Source organism: Xyrauchen texanus, chromosome 37, assembly GCF_025860055.1.
Source record: "Xyrauchen texanus isolate HMW12.3.18 chromosome 37, RBS_HiC_50CHRs, whole genome shotgun sequence".
Classification (NCBI taxonomy): domain Eukaryota; kingdom Metazoa; phylum Chordata; class Actinopteri; order Cypriniformes; family Catostomidae; genus Xyrauchen; species Xyrauchen texanus.
The window spans coordinates 7,994,575-8,015,085 of NC_068312.1; the positions used below are offsets into that span (position 1 = coordinate 7,994,575).

The 20,511-nt window shown below is 39.5% G+C and overlaps 2 protein-coding genes across 2 annotated transcripts in view; one reads left to right on the plus strand and one right to left on the minus strand.

Annotated features, from left to right (window-relative positions):
• frmd3 (FERM domain containing 3) overlaps nucleotides 1–2,977 on the plus strand; it is a 100,287-nt gene extending 97,310 nt beyond the window's left edge. The window contains exon 14 of the mRNA XM_052108997.1: nucleotides 1,781–2,977. Coding sequence (XP_051964957.1) covers nucleotides 1,781–2,430 — 650 coding nt within the window. The 3' untranslated portion in view covers nucleotides 2,431–2,977. The remainder of the gene's footprint in view (nucleotides 1–1,780) is intronic.
• Nucleotides 2,978–7,103: 4,126 nt separating this feature from the next.
• rasef (RAS and EF-hand domain containing) overlaps nucleotides 7,104–20,511 on the minus strand; it is a 41,247-nt gene continuing 27,839 nt past the window's right edge. Inside the window, exons 10-17 of the mRNA XM_052109066.1 lie at nucleotides 19,885–20,179; nucleotides 19,179–19,304; nucleotides 18,628–18,775; nucleotides 18,136–18,217; nucleotides 14,431–14,545; nucleotides 9,105–9,224; nucleotides 8,772–8,848; nucleotides 7,104–8,284 (exon numbers count right to left, since the gene is read on the minus strand). Coding sequence (XP_051965026.1) covers nucleotides 8,179–8,284; nucleotides 8,772–8,848; nucleotides 9,105–9,224; nucleotides 14,431–14,545; nucleotides 18,136–18,217; nucleotides 18,628–18,775; nucleotides 19,179–19,304; nucleotides 19,885–20,179 — 1,069 coding nt within the window. The 3' untranslated portion in view covers nucleotides 7,104–8,178. The remainder of the gene's footprint in view (nucleotides 8,285–8,771; nucleotides 8,849–9,104; nucleotides 9,225–14,430; nucleotides 14,546–18,135; nucleotides 18,218–18,627; nucleotides 18,776–19,178; nucleotides 19,305–19,884; nucleotides 20,180–20,511) is intronic.

Sequence of the window (20,511 nt, forward strand, 5' to 3'; positions counted from 1 at the left end):
CCTGTGCCAAGGGCTGGCAGGGGATGTCAGTGCTCAGATTTAAGCCTTCATTGTTTTCCTTTTGAATGTTAATGTTCTCTGGACATTCCTAAGAGAACAATCCTATATTGAGACTGTCTGGTTATTACTCCCTGATTTCCAGGGTGATGCCCCGGCAATATTAATCCTTATTAATGTTTTAGAGTTCTTCAATGGTTGACCTTCGAACATAAAAGCAGGGTTGTAACAAAGAGATGAAGAAGTGGTATATGGTGACACTTTAATGTATTTATGCTGTAGTTTGAGCACTATGAGGGAGTGGTTAAAAATGGGGTCATATTTAACAGAAACAATTCTATACTTTCACAGAGGATTCACCTGCTGACAGTCACGGCAAGCCACACACCACCTGAGAACATCCCTGTGAATGCCCGGCTAATAGAAACGGGCCATTAGTCGGTTCAGTGTCCTTTCCTGCACTAAGTGACCCACCATTGCATTATAATGATCCATCTAGAATAACATTTCCTAACGGCTCCACGGTATTAACAATTGGGTTGTATCCTCTTTTGTTTGAGCATCCCGCATCACTTGATACAACTGCTCTTTTTTATTAGCGAAATATGGATTTGAAAGTGTGATATTTGGTTGGAGTCGTTGACATGAAATCTTTTAAATGTGAAAGTAAGAAATCAATCGATGGCAGAAAGTAATTAACATTATGGTTGTTTGTTACCAAAATAAATAAAATAAAATAAATATGCCTATAAGCAAATAGGGACAGATCGTATATTACGGGTAAACCCGCTGCTCCAGCATCATTAAATCGATGACTCCTTCAGTGTCATGGTCCTCAGCCAGCAGCCACTTCCTGGAAGCAACCCAGAGATGTTGAGTGAAGGCAATCTCATCGACCGGAAGAGTTGTCGGTATTGCTCAGGGCTGCGACCGACCCGATGCCAATAATTAAAAAAGTAAGAAAACATCAGATTTATCGGCCTCGCAATAAATCTTTGTTTATAATATATATAAACAAATAAACAAAATATTGTGGTCTCAGACATTTGGATCCCACTTTATATTTTGAGACTGATCCCACTCTCAATTCGGCTTCAATTCAGTTCCTTAGCTGAAATCTGTCTGTGTTTACTGAAATTTTAACCAGTGGCCAAAGCTGGAAGAGTTGTTGAACATACGAGCATGTGTGATTTACATTTCCACAAAAGGGTGCCAAAAGCAAGTTGTAAAACAAGTTTTATTTAGTTGTAAGTTATGTGATGCAGCAAACAGGAATGCATATTTTATTAACTCTACCCCCAAACCCCAACCTTAAACCTAACCATCAATAAAAAATGTGCTATTAATAATATCACTGTCCTGGTTTGTGAGGAATAATAGCTATTTTCTATACTTTTTAGGCATAAGCAATTCGGAAATAACACTTACTACCCAGGAACAAAAATTGTGTTGCATAGTGAAGTCATTTTAGAGTAAAACCTCTGAATAATGCTCACCATTGTTTATGTGAACTTGATTACTACCTGGTTTCCATGTGGCCAGAACCTGTGTCTCAGTATTAGTATTAATAGTGCCATATTAAAAAATAAACATATTTGAATTGATACAAAAATGTTTAATGGGAGATGCTGCTCGTCAGTATTTTGGCAGAATGGGATCTGTATGAGGGTACATGCACATTTGGTAAGCAACATGTTGAGTTCCTTTGTCATCATGTTGAAATTTTTCAGGAAATGTGCACAATCAATCTTAACCCATAATACAACTGTGATTTACTCTGCAGGACTCTTGGCTTTGAAAGACTCAGTTTGTCTGTCCCCGTTGAAACCGTCGGTCACACCTGAGGAGGTGGAGATAGAGGAGATTGAGAACCATGTTCAGGAGAGACAAGAGAACGAGACCACCAATAGGATGAGAGTAGAGGAGGAATGGAGAGAGATACATGAAGACACTGAAGACGATGTGGCCAGCACTTTTACTATCTCAGACACACCGTATAGCCCCTGTGCAAGTCTGGTCCCGACACCAGTGGAGGAGGGCCAGAGTGGCTTAGACCTGCTGTTCCAGAGTCCTGCACGCTTGCTGAAGGAGCTTCACGCTGATCCAGAGATGCAGGCCAAGCTTCAAGCCGAGAAGGAACGGGAACTGGACAGAGAGGGATTTCGCCAATCCTTGTGCAGGCCGGCAAGTGGACAGCAGCAGATGCAGGCCTGTCTGCGCAGTGCCGCCCGTCTATTGGTGATGGCAACTGGGCTTCTAATGGTTCTTTTTCCTCTTCTCCTTGTACTGTTGGAATCAGACCTGGACATCTCATTCCTGCATGACATTCGGCAGACGCCAGAGTTCGAGCAGTTCCACTACGAGTACTACTGCCCTCTGCGCCGCTGGTTTCTCTGCAGACTCGAACTCATAATGGAGCAACTATGGGGTTGAGTCACTGAGTCACACAAGGAATGGGGGGCGGGAATGAGATTAAAAAAAACAGGTTTTCTCTCCTACATCACACTTATTTATTTATTTTGCAAGTCAAACTCATAATTCTGTTAAGCCACATGCTTGTTTAGGGATGGATGTTGAAGTTCTCGTAGCTGCGTGTAGAGCATTAGTTTTATTGTATTTTAGCTGTAGCAGCAGACATTGGACACCAGCAGGACATACTGTACAAAAGGGCATTTTAAAGGTCTTTATTAAGCTTTATTATGGTTATAAACAAAGTATAGCGCTGATATCAAATGCATTGGAATATCATTCATTTCAACATTTATGGTGGATGTGAATGCTACTTTAAGATTATTTTCATTCATTTTATATGCACTTGGTCAAAAACTAACAAAACAGTATCAGTTTCAGTATGTAGAACTGGGTCATTCTCATGAAATTGTGGCATTTGTGACAGAAAATGTTGAACTCTCCAAAACTCTATTTTTCTAAGCTTTTACCCCAATGCTAAATATGTGGTTACTGCCTTGCAAACAGAGTTGGGTAGACTACTACTTAAATGTAATCCGGTACTGATTACAAATTACACAACAACATTTTTAATTAGTAACATTTTCAGTAGAAAAACTTTTTAAAAATCTAATTTGATTGAATTTGTGGATTACTAATCTTCTGGATTACTCATTGCATGTTTTGATGAAAATAAAATGTAAAAAATATTTGTATCAATTTACACTACTTTAATTAAACATTAGTAAACATGAAATCAAAAATCATGTATTTCATAAAAAGTAACTGTAATCTAATTACACACATTTAAAAATGTAATCTAATTACAAGCATCTAATATACACCGATTAGCCACAACATTAAAACCACCTGCCTAATATTGTGTAGGTCCCCATCGTGCCGCCAAAACAGCGCCAACCCGCATCTCAGAATAGTATTTTGGGATGATATTCTTCTCACCACAACTGTACAGAGCGGTTATCTGAGTTACCGTAGACTTTGTCAATTCGAACCAGTCTGGCCATTCTCTGTTGACCTCTTTCATCAACAAGGCATTTTCATCTACAGAACTGTAGCTCTCTGGATGTTTTTTGTTTTTGGCACCATTCTAGAGACTGTTGTGTGTGAAAATCCCAGGAGATCAACAGGCACAGAAATACTCAAACCAGCCCAGCTGGCACCAACGAGGGGGACCTACATAATATCATGCAGGTAGTTTTAATGTTGTGGCTGATCAGTGTGTGTATATATATATATATATATATATATGTGGACACACAGCACACAAATGATACCGTTTTCTGAAAATGACCCTGCTGTTTATAATTATTATCCATTTGAATTCATTTGAAGTCTTGACAAGTTCAGCTTTCATAACAACACACATAATCCATGTCAAAATGTAAAAGCACGAGGTAATGAGCTTCACCAAATTAAGATATATTTTCTTACAAATTAAATTACAGCCATTTCAAGACTAGTTAATTCTGACCTCAAAATACTGTATTGGAACAAACCTTTTCTACGCACTATAAACACACACACAAATATAAAAGAGAGGGCAAGCGATACATGCTAAAGTTTAATATAGTTTTATTTTTTTATTTTATACATTTTTATGTGATGCTTACATTTAGTTATATTTTCAGCAAAAAGTTATCTTAGTTAAGGAGGCGGTAAATTAGTGAAATATTTGTATTATCACACAATTTACCTTGAAATACTGTGCAGTAGTTTTTAAATAGAATAGCACAAAATGTAAGCATTGATTCTCTTTTCTTTCTTTTTTTTTCTTAAAGATTTTAAGATGTCATGTTGAATAGCTGTAAAAGGGCAAACAGAGATGATGGTGATACATTTTAGACGATCTTACTTAACTAATATCTGTAATCACACAACATACTACATCACTACAGAGTTACAATAGATGAACTCCTATCCTCCACATCCACATTAACCCAATCAAATACAGACTTTAGATAAGGCTACGTTTGATGCAAATTTGATGTGATGTAACATTATTTTGCTGAGATAATAGCAAAGGGCTAATGACGTATTTACTGTCAAACTGTATCAGGCTCAGAGCAGTTGCAGTTTGAAGTTATTCTTAATATACTCCCTTGATCACATATTTATTATTAAACACCAGGTGGCGCTCTCAGGAATGAATGTGCATTATAGAAGGATCTTTAAAAAGCAGTTTATTTTTCTGATGGAAAATAATACATTAAAATATATATATATATATATATATATATATATATATATATATATATATATATATGCATATTATGTATTTATATGAATATGTCATTTCAAAGAACATATCTGATTGCTATTTGACTGTCATTCGTGGCTCATTGTGTTTGATATTCATCCATACCTGCTCTAAGCTTCTCATTAAATCACATTAAGCATTACATTACCTACAGTATGTGCATTATGAAAACAAAATCTGAATATCAGTGTATATACATCCACATACACTGTTGAGTAGATGTGTATATTTAAGAATCTTGTCTGCTGAATAGTTCTCCTTTCCATTTGGACAGCTATGACAGCATGTGCTTGTAAATACTGTGAAATATCATTCTCATTCCAAGTCTCTGAACTTGTGTACTCAACTAACGCATTTAATTCATGTTTCTGTATAATCATAGGACTTCACAATGGCCGAATGCCATTTGAGATGAACATATAAAGGCTTTTTTCTTTCTTTTAAATTCTGTTCAGGATTCTCTTTACTCGCAGCTCAGGGTTGAGTCATATTTATTAATGTCATGCATCATGAAACAGCCAATAATATAAATATGAAGAAAAAAATACCAGTATTGTAGATGGTATATAGTCATGCTTAGTCATGCATCTTGTGCGTTATCATGACCAATGAAACCAGAAAACGGCCAAATTGAGTCAAATTGCTTTGAAAGACATACTGTAAAGGTGAGTAAATGATGATCAGAATTCTCATTTTTGGGTGAATCATTTCTTTAAACTGAGAACAAATATTCCCTAAATATGCTTTAGTAACAGTGATTATGTAAACATCTTTATAATATTTTATTACAGGCAAAAGTAGGTTGGTTGAATATGGCAATGAAATTACAAATCTCTTATTGTATTGTATTGTGGCAAAAAATAGATGTCCTCGTTGTAACTGGCCAGAGGGTAAAAACATTTAATATATCAAACAGAAATGTCATGCACTTGAATTTGTTGTGTTAGTTATTGTTTTTGTAGCCTTGCCGTTCTGTTGCATGAAGGAATATCAAGACTTTAATGTCACCCTATAAAGATGAGGGGTGAGGTGCTTATTTCATATTTATTTCGCTTTTATGTTTGTTAGAACTGAGATTTTATTTGCCTGTGGTCAAGTTATTTTAACAAAACTGTCCGCAACAAAACCTTTATATAATTCAAGGTCTTATTTTAAAAGAGATTTTGTATTTTCCTTTTAATCTTGTCATTTAAATGTATATTTATGCCCGTCACTTAAAGCTTGAACTATTGAATCCAAATGTTCTGAATTATTTTAATTCTCATTGGTAAATTGCAAATGTTTTGCAATTGTTACATTTTATGTAAAAAAAAAAAAAAAAAAAAAAAAACAAAGCATGTCAAGAACATGCTTTTTGTCAAAAACACACAAAATCAAAATACATTTTTAAAGCCTATTTGCCATGAATCTAATTCTCATAACCATAATACAGAATAAAATACGTTTTTTTTTTTTTTACTTAAAATTTTGAAGTATTTATGCCATTTAATATGAATATGACATAAATATGTAATTGTCTCTGGCAGATTTTTTTATATGAAAAGGCAATGATTTTCTTTATATTCATTGAAAATGAAAGTTACAAACTCAAAAGGAAAACATCTCGCTGCATTACTGTAACGAGAAAATCTATTTACATTTTATTTTTTGCATTACAGTAATGAGAATTGTATTGGGAAAATGTGCTTAATTGTGACTAAATTAATGTCAATTAAATTGCTTAATCATCCTAAAAAATAGCCTTCATTTTATTTATGCAAAGTCAATTTTATTCTTTTGATTTTGGGTTGAGATGAGACTTGGATGTGTTTTTAACAGGTTTCATGAGATTTAGACCTTTGAATGACAGTGAATTCTACAGCCAAACTGAAAAAGTGCAACATTCACTGATTTTTGTCATTCGCATTAAGATCTTGATTTAGGATTAGTGATTTACTGCAACATACTCAAATAATTAATACATATATCTGATCAAACATGAAAAACAAAGCATTACCCTTTAATAATAAAGATAAATGATACAGTAAAACAAGAAAATATGCAATAGATCATCTGGAAAATGCTACTACGTTTTTGTTGTAATATATATAATTATATATGTTTGCTATCTTTTTGAGTGTTTGGTGATTTCACAGAGTACAGTATGTGAAATGTGTTTTGTTTGCATGTTTAGCAACATTATAAATGTTTTGAAATTAAAACAGTCAGTCACCTAATTTCAGTTTTATACAACTCTGGGAGCATTAAAAACAGTTCCCAATCTGCCTTATGAAATTTGTAAAGTGATTTTTTGATTGTTTACATGTTCAAACAAAAGAACTGTTTTATATGTTAGTACTGCCACAATAAAAATTGGAGTGAAAAACATATTAATCTTTATTTCAATATTCAATGTGTGCTTGCAACATACATTCAATCTTAAAGTCACGCTATGCATCAGATTATAAAAGAAACAGTTGCATGCAATGAGATAATATAAGTGAGCAAATTCAGGAAGGTTTCCTGTAAGAACATAAATAATAAGTGTCCACCGTTTATGATTGAATAGAGTGTTGTATTCATGTTACTGACAAGAGAAGAGTGTTTATCAGACCATTACCCATTAAAACTGACTGCTGTTCCAAAAACAATATGATGCAATAACAGCAGTATGCCATGTGAAATGCATAAAGTAAATTATAGATTACAATTAGAGGCCTCCATAAAAACTCTAATCTGTTTTAATTAAAACTATAATTTTTCAGCATTTAAATATGATCTAAAAAAATAATATGCTTTGAACCAAGCACCAATTTTCAAATCTTTATCCAAATAATTCTAAAATATTTGGTTAATCCATAAAGGGTTTCATGCATTTCATTAGACACACGTCTCAAAAAGTGAATTAAAGAGATTAATGAAAAAAAAAAAAGAACAAAATAGCCTATTCCTTTAACGGTTCCTGACAAATAGGACTTTTCACATTATTTCCGATCAAGTATCCTGTTTCACATACCACAAATAATAACAAAAAAAAACTATTCAGTTACCCTGTTAGACATACAGTATATAATGGTATATATTTCACTCACACAAAGAATGTTTTCATGTAACAAATAAGAAAAGTCATGGTACGCAATACTAAACTCCTAACTAAATGTATGTAAACCAAAAAAGAATGCAACAAATATGAGTGTCTCTTCGCAGTCCTAAAAGCTGAGAAATGCAGGGATATCAAAGGCAATGCAACACATAAAAATGTGCTTGAACTTAAACATGTGGCACGCAATAAAATAAAATGCAAGAAAATCGCAAGGTCAAAACTTGAGCACATGTAGCAAAGCAAAATTCTAATTTTTCCTATCTTTCATGTAACTTGAATAAATAGTTCAACAATTAAATGTTATTCTGCTTGAACTCTGTAGAAGCATTGTACTTGCGACAGAGTCTTTGTTTGGGGATGATGTTGACACGCATCAGCCAATGCAGCAGTTAGAGTTGGACATCATTTTGTTATGACCTCCGGAGAGTTTTGCCACTGCTATCGGCTCCTTGCATTCATCAGTATGCTTTGTCACCTCTCTAATGTGTGGGACAGTGAGAAAGTGTACACAACTTCGCAGATCAACCACAGAGCCGAATATTAATGCTTTTTATTTTTTAAAGTCTAATATTACTATGTAAGTTTAAAGCTTTAAAGCACATTTTGGTGCTGTTTTTGCCAAAAGAATCCTCCCTGGGAATCACTCCCCTGATTCGCCCTAGTAAATAAGGGTACACTTGATAAATGTATGGGAAGACTGAGGCCCAGTACTGATTAAGGGCTACAAACCCCCCTGAGTTGGTAATGTAAACTGAAAAAGTTTCCCCTTGCGAGGGATCATCAAAGCATTATCTTCAGACTAGCATCATTCAATAGATTTGCTGCCCTCTTGTGATGAATACATTTTACATGCACAAAGTTTCACTTGAAAGCTCTTTGTTGCCTTTGGTCTAGTCTTCTGGTAGCCAAATGTTCTAATTTTGCCTGGATTCTGTTTTTATGTTTTTACTCTGAAATGGGGCTTACCGTGCTAAATGAAGAACTGCCTCAATGATATTGGAACCATCTTTAGCACTCGTCTCACAGAATAAAGCACTATACGTCTGCAAAAAAACATAAAAAGCTGACTTAGTGAAGCACTTACACTTGTGAAAAACATGTTCTTTCCAGAGTCTAAATGTAATTTCTTCTTGCACATGAAGTAATATGACCTAAAACATTAGTAAAGAGCTGCAAGTGGCAATGTTCTGGATCACTGAAAGGTCAAATCACATCTACAGGCAAAGTGAAAGTATAGGAGAGCTATAAACAGAAACTAACACAAGATCATTAGATTTTGAACTGAAGTGAATAACTAACCATGGCCAGTTTCTCCCCATAGCTGGTTGGAATACAGGTGACTCCATGTAGAAGAGCTTCATTTCTCAGGTCTGTCTTGTTTCCCACAAGCATGATAGGAATATCATCTTGGGACACATCCTGCATCAGAGAAAGCATACACTGATATCCAATTTTAACTGTCTCTGCAACACCCCTTTGAAAGCAATGTGCTTTTAAGGGACACAAGCTTGGACAAAACTTGCTTGTGTAGACTTCAGTCACTTATATCTTGCAACTTTATATCACACAATTGCAACTTTACATCTCACAATTGCAACTATATCTCACAATTGTGACTTTATTTCTTGCAGTTGCAACTTTATATCTCACAATTGCAACTTCATATCTCACAATTGCAACTATATATCACAATTGTGACATTATTTCTCACAATTGCAACTTTACATCTAACAACTGCAACTTTATATCTCACAATTGCAACTATTTATTTCAATTGCAACTTTGTGTCTCACAATTGCAACTTTATACCTCACAATTGCAACTTTATATCTCACAGTTGCGACTATTTCTTTCAATTGCAACTTTGTCTCTCAATTGCAACTTTATATCTCACAATTGCAAGTTCCCCTTCTGTCACTCACTCGACGTTGTGTCGATGTAGTGACACTAGGCGTCGCACTTGAGAGCCTCGGTTACCTCTTATCTTTGAGAAAAGGGCAATGAGAATTGGAAAACAGAATTTGCATGCCTCTGCACCAGACATAAATATAAAAGGAGTATAAAAGGAGGGAAGAGTGCATCTGTTCAGACAGATTTTTTTTCGAGCCGAGCGGTTGTGTTTCAGCGAGCTGAATAAATCCACTGCTGTTCCACTCACCTCTAACAAGATCATATGCTGTTGGAGATATGGCGCAAATCAGAGGCTTTTCTCTTCTCTTCACCCCAGTGCAAACTTCGCCCCTGGGCGCTTCGACAGCCACCTAAAAGAGTTTATTCTCTAAAAGAGCAAGCACTTGGACGTTGAAAGCTTTTTTAAAGTCACGTCTTTTTCAAGATGCCCTTCCTTCCTTGTGTTATTGCTGGATGTGGTCGTTATCTCTCCACTTCAGATGGCCACGGGCGCTGTCTCACGTGTGTGGGCAGAGAAAACACTGAGGCATCGTTTGTGGATGGTTCATCTTCTCATTGTGAGAACATGTCCATGGCAACTTTGCAGTCGCGGCTTTCCTTCTTCCGGGGGAAAGCCACTCCAGTCGCCCCCCGTGTCAAACCTTCTACCCACGGGTATAGGGCCAACACGGCTGGAGCTCACAGCGTAGAGCTCCCAGCAGGAGGCGGACGCCCCCCCGTCTCACGGATGTCCTCCCGGACCTGGAAAGCTCCCAAACTCTCCTGAGATGGGCAACCCAGGGAGAGAGATACGTCTGCCGCTGAGTTGGTGCTCTGACCACTCCATCCCCCAGTGGAGGGCCAGGTGGAGAATAATTTGTTCTTTCTCTTTAATTGCTGCACCCCCAACGGGCTGCGGTAACCACATAGTAAAAAAAAAAAGTGTTTCCTCATTCCCTGGGTCACTTAGCCGGTGCCCACAACCCCCATTCTCATGGCGATTAGACCACGAGCACCTGCAGCCGGGCCCCCATGAACCTACGCCTTCACGTGCCCAACTGCACCATACCCGCGCCTCAGGCTGGCAGGTGGTGACGAGTCCAGAGGTCATCACTACAGATCCTCCTTCTCAGTCGCCTACCCGCCCCAGGCTGGGTACACGGAGGTGGGTAAGTGCTTTGAGCCTCTCCTCAGCACAACCACTTTTGGATGAAGCAACGCTCCCTGACGTGACATTGCCTGTTCCCCCTTGGCACGAGGCCACATCTCCAGGTACGTCACACGTGATTGTCCCCTTTGTACCCCTCGCCCGGAGCTTGGATGCATGGCTTACGCTTTCCAACCCGAGGTGGGTTGCGGCCAATGTTGGACCTACGAGTTCTGAACCGGACCTTACACAGACTCCCATACAAGATGGTGACGCAGAAATGTATTCTGACATGCGGTCGGCATCAAGATTGGCTTGCGGCGGTAGACCTGAATCATCTCAATATTATCCCGTCACTGACCCTTTCTATGGTTCTCTTTCGACGGCCAGGCGTATCGATACAAGGTCCTCCCCTTCAGTCCGTCCCTGTCCCCTCGCATCTTCATGAAAGTTGCAGAGGCAGCTCTTGCCCCGTTAAGGGAAGTGGGCATCCATATACTAAACTACCTCGACAACTGGCTAATCTTATCACACTCTTGACAGCAGCTCTGTGCACGCAGGGACCTCAGCCATTCAGGGCTTTGGGTCAACTGGGAAAAGAGCAAGCTCTCCCTGGTTCAGAGCATCTCTTTTCTCAGAATGGAGTTAGACTCAGACTCAATAACAGCACGCATCACAAGCGAGCAATGCCTGTGTTTGTTCAGACCGGGCACAGCGGTTCCACTGAGGCTCCTGGGGCATATGGCATCCTCAGCGACAGTCGCGCCACTCGGGTTGATGCATATGAGACTGCTACAGCATTGGCTTCAGACTTGAGACAGAGATGGACATGGTGCCACAGCACATACCGTGTGACCCTTCCTGTCGTCACTTATTCAGCCCTTGGACAGACCTCTCTTTTCTACGAGCAGGAGTCCCCCTACAGCAGGTGTCTGGACGCGTTGTAGTTACTATGGATGCCTCCCAGTTGGGCTGGGGTGCCATGTACAACGGGCTCCTGGATGGGGCCCCGGCTGGGTTGGCACATCAACTGCCTAGAGTTGCTGGCTGTATTTCTTGTCCTGCGCAGATTTATTCTGTCGATCCACGGCAAGCATGTGTTAATTCATTCAGACAACACAGCGACAGTAGCGTATATAAATTGCCAGGGCGGCGTTCGCTCTCGTCGCATGTCACAACTCACCAGCCATCTCCTCCTTTGGAGTCACTGCACGTCCCTCAGATCATGCCAAAGCGGTGTCCGGCGGCCGAACCCTCCTAGGCTATGCCTGTTCCCCTCATGAAATCTCTCTGTTGTCCTCTCGGGCCTTCGGAGAGCCCGGTTTGAACAGCTAGAATCAGTCGAACAAAAGGCCATCCCCTGAGATGAAGACATGCACTCTACTCTCCCAGTCGAGTCCACAAGTCACGGACCCTGGGTGTCCTTCCTCCCTAGCCCTCTGGCTCCGAACTTAGAGGACAAACCGTCTTGCCTGCGCTGGAACAGGTGCTCCACATGTTCTTATTACTCCAATATCTCCTGTGATGTGTTTTCCACAGTACGGTCCCCCTCTCGGTGGACCCATGTCTCCCTTGGGTAGAGCTCCCTCTGCCCCGGTCGCTGTGTTTGTAGAGCTCCTCCCAATCGTGGCAGGACCTACCACTGCGCCACTTCCATGTATGTCTGGTAAGCCCATGTGATGTATTTGCCACATGTTAACCTCCCCTGTTGGGTAGGATGTGGTCTCCATGGGGTCTTTTCCCCCTGAAAGAATAGGATTGGAATAGAACACCTTCCCTGATGCATGCTATAGCATTAGATGGCCCCAGTCGCATCTAACACTCCATGGATATAAAACATAGTGAAGAGAAAAGGCCGCGGCTGGCACAGCCTGCTCCCAGGCTAGTTATGTCGCTTCCCTCCCTAAGGGATGTGGGGAACTATATGACGTCTCTTGGGGAGTTGGGGAAGGTTACGTGCAGTCTGATGCTATTTTTCACATGCAACAGCCTCCGCAGTGCAAGCAATACCGTTAGCAACTCGAGACATTTGATGTGCCAGTCTGCGTGCCCATTGCACATGAAGCCCCAGCCACACTTTGAGGTGTCCGTCGTAACCGCGACGTGCCTGGAGACCTGGCCTAGGGGAACTCCTGCCAATAGGAATGCTAGGTCGAACCAAGGGCTGAACAGATGGCAGCAGACCTGCGTGACGAGCACGCAGTGTGTGCCGTGGGGCCATGCCCATTTCGCGACTCGGGTCTGAAGCCAGTGAGGCGCACCTTCATCGAGACCCAGTCTAACTCCATACTGAGAAAAGAGATGCTCTGAACCGGGGAGAGCTTGCTCTTTTCCCAGTTGACCCGAAGCCCCAAACAGCTGAGGTACCTTAGCACCAGGTCCCTGTGTGCACACAAGTCCCGCGAGTGAGCTAGAATCAGCCAGTCATCGAGATGGTTGCGGTAGTGCGAATGCCCACTTCCATTAATGGGGCAAGGGTTGCCTCTGCGACCTTCGTGAAGGCGCAAGGTGACAGGGACAGACCAAAGGGGAGGATCTTGTACTGGCATGCCTGGCCCTCAAAAGCAAACCGAAGGAAGGGTCTGTGTTGACGAGGAACCGAGACACGGAAGTACGTGTCATTCAGGTCTACTGCCGGACATTTTCTTGATGCCGGATGCTCGCTAAAATGCGTTTTTGCGTCAACATCTTGAACAGGAGTCTGTGCAAAGCCCGGTTCAGGGCTCACGGGTCCAAGATTGTCCGCAACCCGCCGCCTTTTTTGGGTATGATGAAGTAGGGGCGAAGGAAAGCCCGAGCACAACGTAGGCATGGTCATGCTCTCGCAATGAGGGCATGAACCATCCTCGAATGCCTTCTCTGCGTGGGTAGCACCCAAACACGTGAGACAGCAATCATGGCCATCAGAAGTGGAGAGACAGCAACCAAAACCAGGAATAACACACAAACGAAAAGACATCTTGAAAAAGATGCTTTCGTAAGTGCCACTCTTTTAGTAGGAATATATTCTCTTTTAGAGAAAATATGCTCTTTTTCTTTTAGAAAATATGCACTTTTCTGCTGCTGAAGCACCCAAGGGCAATGCGCCGTAGATACCAACAGCTCGTAAGAGCGAGAGATTTTACTTGGCCTTTTCTCAAAGATCACAGATGTCTGGGGCTCCCAGGAGCAACCCCTAGTTCTTCATCATCGAGTGAGTTACAGAAGGGGAACTCACAATTGCTATTTTATTTCACATAATTGTAACTTTATATCTCACAATTGCCACTTTATTTCTGGCAATTTCAACTTTATATCTTGCAACTATATATCTCACAACTACTACTTTATTTCTTGCAACTGCATCCTTATGTTTTAAGTCTTAAAGTCACAGCAGCAAAAGCATCCTGTTTAATTCTAAGTGTCAGGGAAAGGGTGTAAAATAGTCATGCGCAACTAAATTTGGCCTGTTTTGATTTAAAAACCTTGAGTAACATAAGAGGACTTAAGGGAAAAGAATAATACAAAAGGCAAAAAAAAAAAAAAGTATAGATTTAATAGAATGGCAAATATTGTAAATAAAATTTAAGTATACAGTCTAGACATTACCTCAATGATGTCGACCCACTCACGCACATTAAGGAAGCTCTTCTCACAAGTGACATCATACAGTAGAAGAACTCCATCAGCTCTCCTGAAGTAAGACTTAGCAATGCTACGAAACCTGTAATAGGAACACCAACAGAAACCATAAATCCTCTCCATAGCTGCATCATGGCGCATTACAGAATGTGTATGCCATCTGTATTTTTTTTTTTTTTTGGCAGCGGTATAAATTATTCTGAAGGTTCAGCTACAAGGTTGAGGCGAAGGTTTCTTATCTTAATTAAATGGTGTGGAAGGATATAAGTATAGCAGTCCAGTTGTAGTATTTACACCATGTCCTATCCAGATGCAAAGTGATTAAAAGGTATCTCTTCCATATCATATGTCAAAATTTACATCTATTAGATCAAGGAGTTCTAATATAACTCTAGTGAAGTGTGTGGGACTGTGCGTTACTGTGGTGCCATGAGTCAATCAGCCTTGGGCTCCAGAGTGATCAGTCACATGGCATTTACTTCTCAGGTGATTGATTCAAAATGGCCCAGAATTGAGACCCCACACAGGGGTAGAATTGGGGGAGATGGGGGCACCAATGCTGTGAAGGTGGTGATTTGACCAACACCCAAACCCCCCAGCAATTGAGTGGCTGTGAGTCTGACATATTAAGACAAAAAAACTTAAGTTATGTTGCTAACTTTCAATTCATGTGAAACTTACGCTTAAACACACAAATTCCAAAATTGAATAGAGGAATTTGAACCACCAACTTCACATCCATCAAAAAAGCAACTTAAATCGGCTGTTTGGCAGCATTTAAAGGATGAATGTAAAACAAGCAGACAGAAGTCCTAGAAAGAAACACATTCTACAAATGAGACTAGAGTTTAATATTTTTAGCTGTGTTTATTTTAAAGTGATGAATTAAAGATGCCACTTTTTGTAATGTTCTGCATTTGTTTGTAGTTACTATCCGCAAGTAAACTGAAAAGTTGCATCTTAAATTGTCCTCCTTATTTAAAGCATTGCTTCAGGACAAATTCACCGCATTCAACAATAAATGTCAATTTTAGTTATGATCGGACTTTAAATTGCCAGCTGTAAGCAACATTCCCATTATTATTCATAGTCAAAAGGTTTATTTGTAAGGTGCTGTGGACAGAATTTAAAGTCTGTTGCTGATTCTTTATGTTGGGGTGTCTGACAGACAATGGGTTGCTTTAATAAACTGATGCAGAACAAAAAACTGTTTAATGCCTGGAACTACATGTTGTGCACCCACAATAATCTTACATTTACGCAATTGTAAAGCACTGTTTACACTTAAGCATATCACTGAACTCGGGATACGCATAAGCGGTGTTGTGCCCTAGATTGGAGTGTCTCTACCTCCTTTTGTGTGTGTGTGTGTGTGTGTGTGTGTGTGTGTGTGTGTGTGTGTGTGTGTGTGTGTGTGTGTGTGTGTTTGTATTTATAAGTTTTATTATTATAGAGCTTCCCTTAGCATCCACATATCCCCCCGTAATACACTGGCGGCCAAAAGTTTGGAACAATGTACTATTCACTAAAGTGGCATTCAACTGATCATAATGTATAGTCAGGACATCAATTAAGTGAAAAATAACTATTACAATTTGTCAGAAACTACTTCAAAGAGTTCTCATCAAAACATCCTCCATGTGCAGCAATGACAGCTTTGTAGATTCTTGGCATTCTAGCTGTCAGTTTGTCCAGATACTCAGGTGACATTTCACCCCACACTTCCTGTAGCACTTGGGAAGTGTGGGGTGAAATGAAAAACTCAATGGGGTTAAGATAGGTAACACTCTTTTCCAATTATCTGTTGTCCAAAGTGTTTCTTTGCCCACTCTGACCTTATCTTTTGGTTTCAAAAGTGACTTTTTTTTGGCAATTCTTCCCATAAGGCCTGCACCCCTGAGTCTTCTCTTTACTGTTGTTCTGTCACGATTACCTGTTGTCTGCCCTGTGTTCTCTGTCGCACTATCACGTTTATGTCATGTTTCCTTGTCTGCTCCGTGTTTTCCACTTCACCCGTCACCGTTCGCGCTCCATGTCGTGTTTTCCTTGTTGTTTGCCCCGTGTTTCACTGTCCTTGTCTAAACTACATTTCCCACAATTCCCGGCCTTCCTCTCTGCCTGCACTCATCATTGTTTTCACCTGTGCCTCGTTCAGTCTCCACTTTGTCCGTGTATTTAAACCCTGGTTCTTTGTTCAGTCTTTGTCGATCGTTGTTGAATGTTACCGTTTCATGTTCATGCCTCTGTCAGTGTGTGCTACCGCTTGTCGTGTTCGTTCGTTTGAGGATTACCCTGCTGTTCGTGGATGTTTGTCAACTCGTGTTCACCCATGTGTGAATTTGTGTTTGTTTACTTTTCCCCTCGTGGACCTTTTATTTTCTCCAGTGTTTGTTTAATGTTGATATCGTGTATGGTTTCTTGTCATGCCTTTGCCCCGGTTTCCTGCCCATCGTGTTTGTTCTTCTAGCTGTGTGTTCTGTTGTTTGATAGTTAGTTTTTCCCATCGTGGACTTTTCTTTGTGTTTACCTTTTTGTTACTTATATAATAAACTGCGTATGGATCCTAACCTTCTGTCTGCCGTCTCCTGATTACCCACACCGTGACATGTACATGAAACTAGTGTTGAGTGGGTAGAATTCAATGAAGCTGTCAGCTGAGGACATGTGAGGTGTCTATTTCTCAAACTAGAGACTCTGATGTACTTATCCTCTTGTTTAGTTGTACATCTGGCCTTCCACATCACTTACTGTCCTTGTTAGAGCAGTTGTCCTTTGTCTTTGAAGACTGTAGTGTTCACCTTTGTATGAAATCTTTAGTTATTTGGCAATTTCAAGCACTGTATAGCTTTCCTCAAAACAATAATTGACTGAGTTTCTAGAGAAAGCTGTATCATTTTTGCCATTTTTGACCTAATATTGACCTTAAGACTTGCCAGTCTATTGCATACTGTGGCAACTCAAAAACAATCACAAAGACAATTTTAAGCGTCATTTAATTAACCAAATAGCTTTCAACTGTGTTTGATATAATAGCAAGTGATTTTCTAGTACCAAATTAGGAGATTAGCCTGATTACTCAAGAATAAGATGTTGGGAGTGATAGGTGCTGGAAATGTTGCGATTTGATCAAAAAGTACTTTTTTCAATTAGTGATGGTGCTGTTTTTACACCAGCAATGTCCTGACTATCTTTTTGATCAGCTGAATGCCACTTTTGGTGAATTAAAGTACCAATTTCCTTCCGGAACAGCAAAAGTTTGGATGCCAGTGTACGTCCACTTAGACGTTTAGGCGATTTATATGATATGCATTTTTTGCATCAGTGCATAATAAGAAAATAATTGTAAAACTGGTTAACTGCAATTTTTTTTCTCAGACGGTAATCTAACTGTCAAAAACCCACACTGCGGCATCTCTACATTTAATATACTTTTTTTATTTATCTGTGCAATAATTTGAACTGTTATTATGCTTTGTGTAATGTGTTGAAATGACACATAACACTTCTCAAAACCACATTTGTTCCCCCTCAATGTTCAAACCAAATCTATGCCATTGTGCATAGATGGCAGCATGCAGGTCACATAATCCTGTTTTGCATGCAGCAGCTGAGCAAATGTCTTTGAGAAGAAAGGGAGTGATTTTAGCTAGAATATGAGTCATAGGATCTTACCTTTCCTGCCCAGCCGTATCCCACAACTGCAGCAATGTAGGAACACCATCTACCACCAAGGTTTTCATCTGAAAATCAATACCTGTAAGGAAATGGATTTTGTATATTTATTAATTGTAAATTTGTATATTTAGTTTTAATTTTAGTTTAAGTGTTTTAGATTTGCCAACGTTGATTTGTTCACTGATATAATTTAAATATATCTCAGGGCTGCTAGTGTCCTTTTCATGTTTCATGAAGGCTGGTTGTTAAGTTTTCAGATGTTATAATATACTGTTTATCAAATACTAAAACTAATTTCAGGTCATTTTTTGTTTAGTTTAGTTTTGGAGTCTTGAAAACACATTTTAGTTTAGTTGAATTTTTTCCCCAATTATGTTAGTTTTTATGTTTATTTTAGCTAACAAAAAAAGTCATTTATTTTTATGTTTCCATTAACAATAATACCACTGGAATCTATTCAAGTGTAGCTGAGTGTTGGAGAGTTCTTACCCAGTGTGGCACTGGTGTTGCCTTTGAACTCGTTCTTACAGAGGCGAAGAAGGAAACTAGACTTGCCCACCGCAGCGTCTCCTGCCAGCACAATTCTGTAAGCCTTTTCAGACAGAGCCTCAGTCACCACCAACTCATCCTTCCTTTTCTACACAGGCACAAAGAAAACAGTATCTGCTCTAAGGAAAATATTCCTTTCAAACACACCAGATGGGTTCGTTCCTAACGTTTGGTGGAACTGGAGAAACATAGGATTTGATATCATGTTTATTTGGACATGTGCCATCGTAATACCATGAATAACATGAAACCATTCACTAAATGTTAAACTGAGGGGTTCAAAAGTCTAAGGCCACATTCTGAAATGCAAATTCTGGGATTATTTTGTACAGATGGCTGTTTGAGCATTAGGAGTTTTGGAGTTTTAGGACTGTGATTTTATTTTTTAAAGGTACAGTTTATAATTTAGAAGCTGTGCAGTGGGTCAAATATTCGGATCTGAGCATTTAATTTAGGGGCTTTAGGTCATGTGTGATGAGTTAATCTAGTACCTCAGTGAAGATAGCAGAGAGGCATTTTTTTCCTGAATCATTTTTCTGAGCAGGTTGTGATGGAGTCCAACTCAGAACTGATTCACTATCTGAACAAAACGCAGCCTCATCTCGCACCTCCACAACCTGTCAACACACACTATTTGTTACAAACGTGAGCCTGGGCCAGCTATCATTTGACTACAAAAGATTTAAACCACTTTTATCACTTCTTTTTGTCATTTTGGAGCTTCAAGACAGAAAGAAAAGTGTGAATCAGAAACAGATAAGTATTTACGTCCTTTTTTTACTATCAATCTCCACTTTCACATTCTTTTCATTTTTGACAATTCACAATCTTCATTCATATTGCCATTGGTAGGTAGAAGAATGTGTGGTAAAAAAGGACTTAAATATTGATCTATTTCTCACCCACATCTATCATATCACTTCTGAAGATATAGATTTAACCAATGGAGTCTTATTTATAATACGTTTATGCTACCTTTATGTGCTTTTTAAGCTTTAAAATTCTGGTCACCATTCACTTGCATTTATAGGCCTACAGAGCTGAAATATTCTTCTAAAATACAATATCATATGGGTCAGCAGAAGAAAGAAAGTCATGCACATCTGGGATGGCATATGGGTTAATGAATGAACTTTAATTTTTGCATTTGATTGGTGAGTTTGATAGTATATGGGACATGTTTGGATGACATCATACCTCTGTGTCCGAAGTGTCTCCAGACACAGTGGTGCTGTTGTCCACCGCTTGCACGGGACTTGGACAGGAAATTCTTTTACAGGAAGTTCTTTTATGCTCGTATTCGTAGAAATTATTTGAGCGTAGAGTTGACGTGCCACTGTCCTCGCAGCTCTCGGGCAGGCTGTCCTCCTCAGAGCTGTGTCTGCGCATGGGGTCACACAGGGCAAGAGCCAGAGAATCACAGCTCTGTCTGTACAGATCCTCCATCATCTGATGATGATCATAGTCTTCATCTAGACACATGTTACAGCACCTACACAAGTATTCATTAATATAAACATCAAACTACTGCTCATCCTGTGTTCATTATAAACAAACTGGAGACAGAGACAACTAGTAATCTTTATACATATATAAAATACAGAACTATAAACAAGGGCTGTGTTTTGTTTGTAACATCCTCTACTGCTGTAACACCAAATAACCACAAGAGGTAGTATTGAGAGGACTCTCACTCACTTGACTCATCTCACTATTCACGGCCTGTCTATTTAAATCCCGTTTGCTTTCTAGTTCTTTGCGAAGTCTTGCCTAAGTTGATTGCATTTCTGAGCATCACTTCCTCTGTTTGCCTGTTTCCTGGAT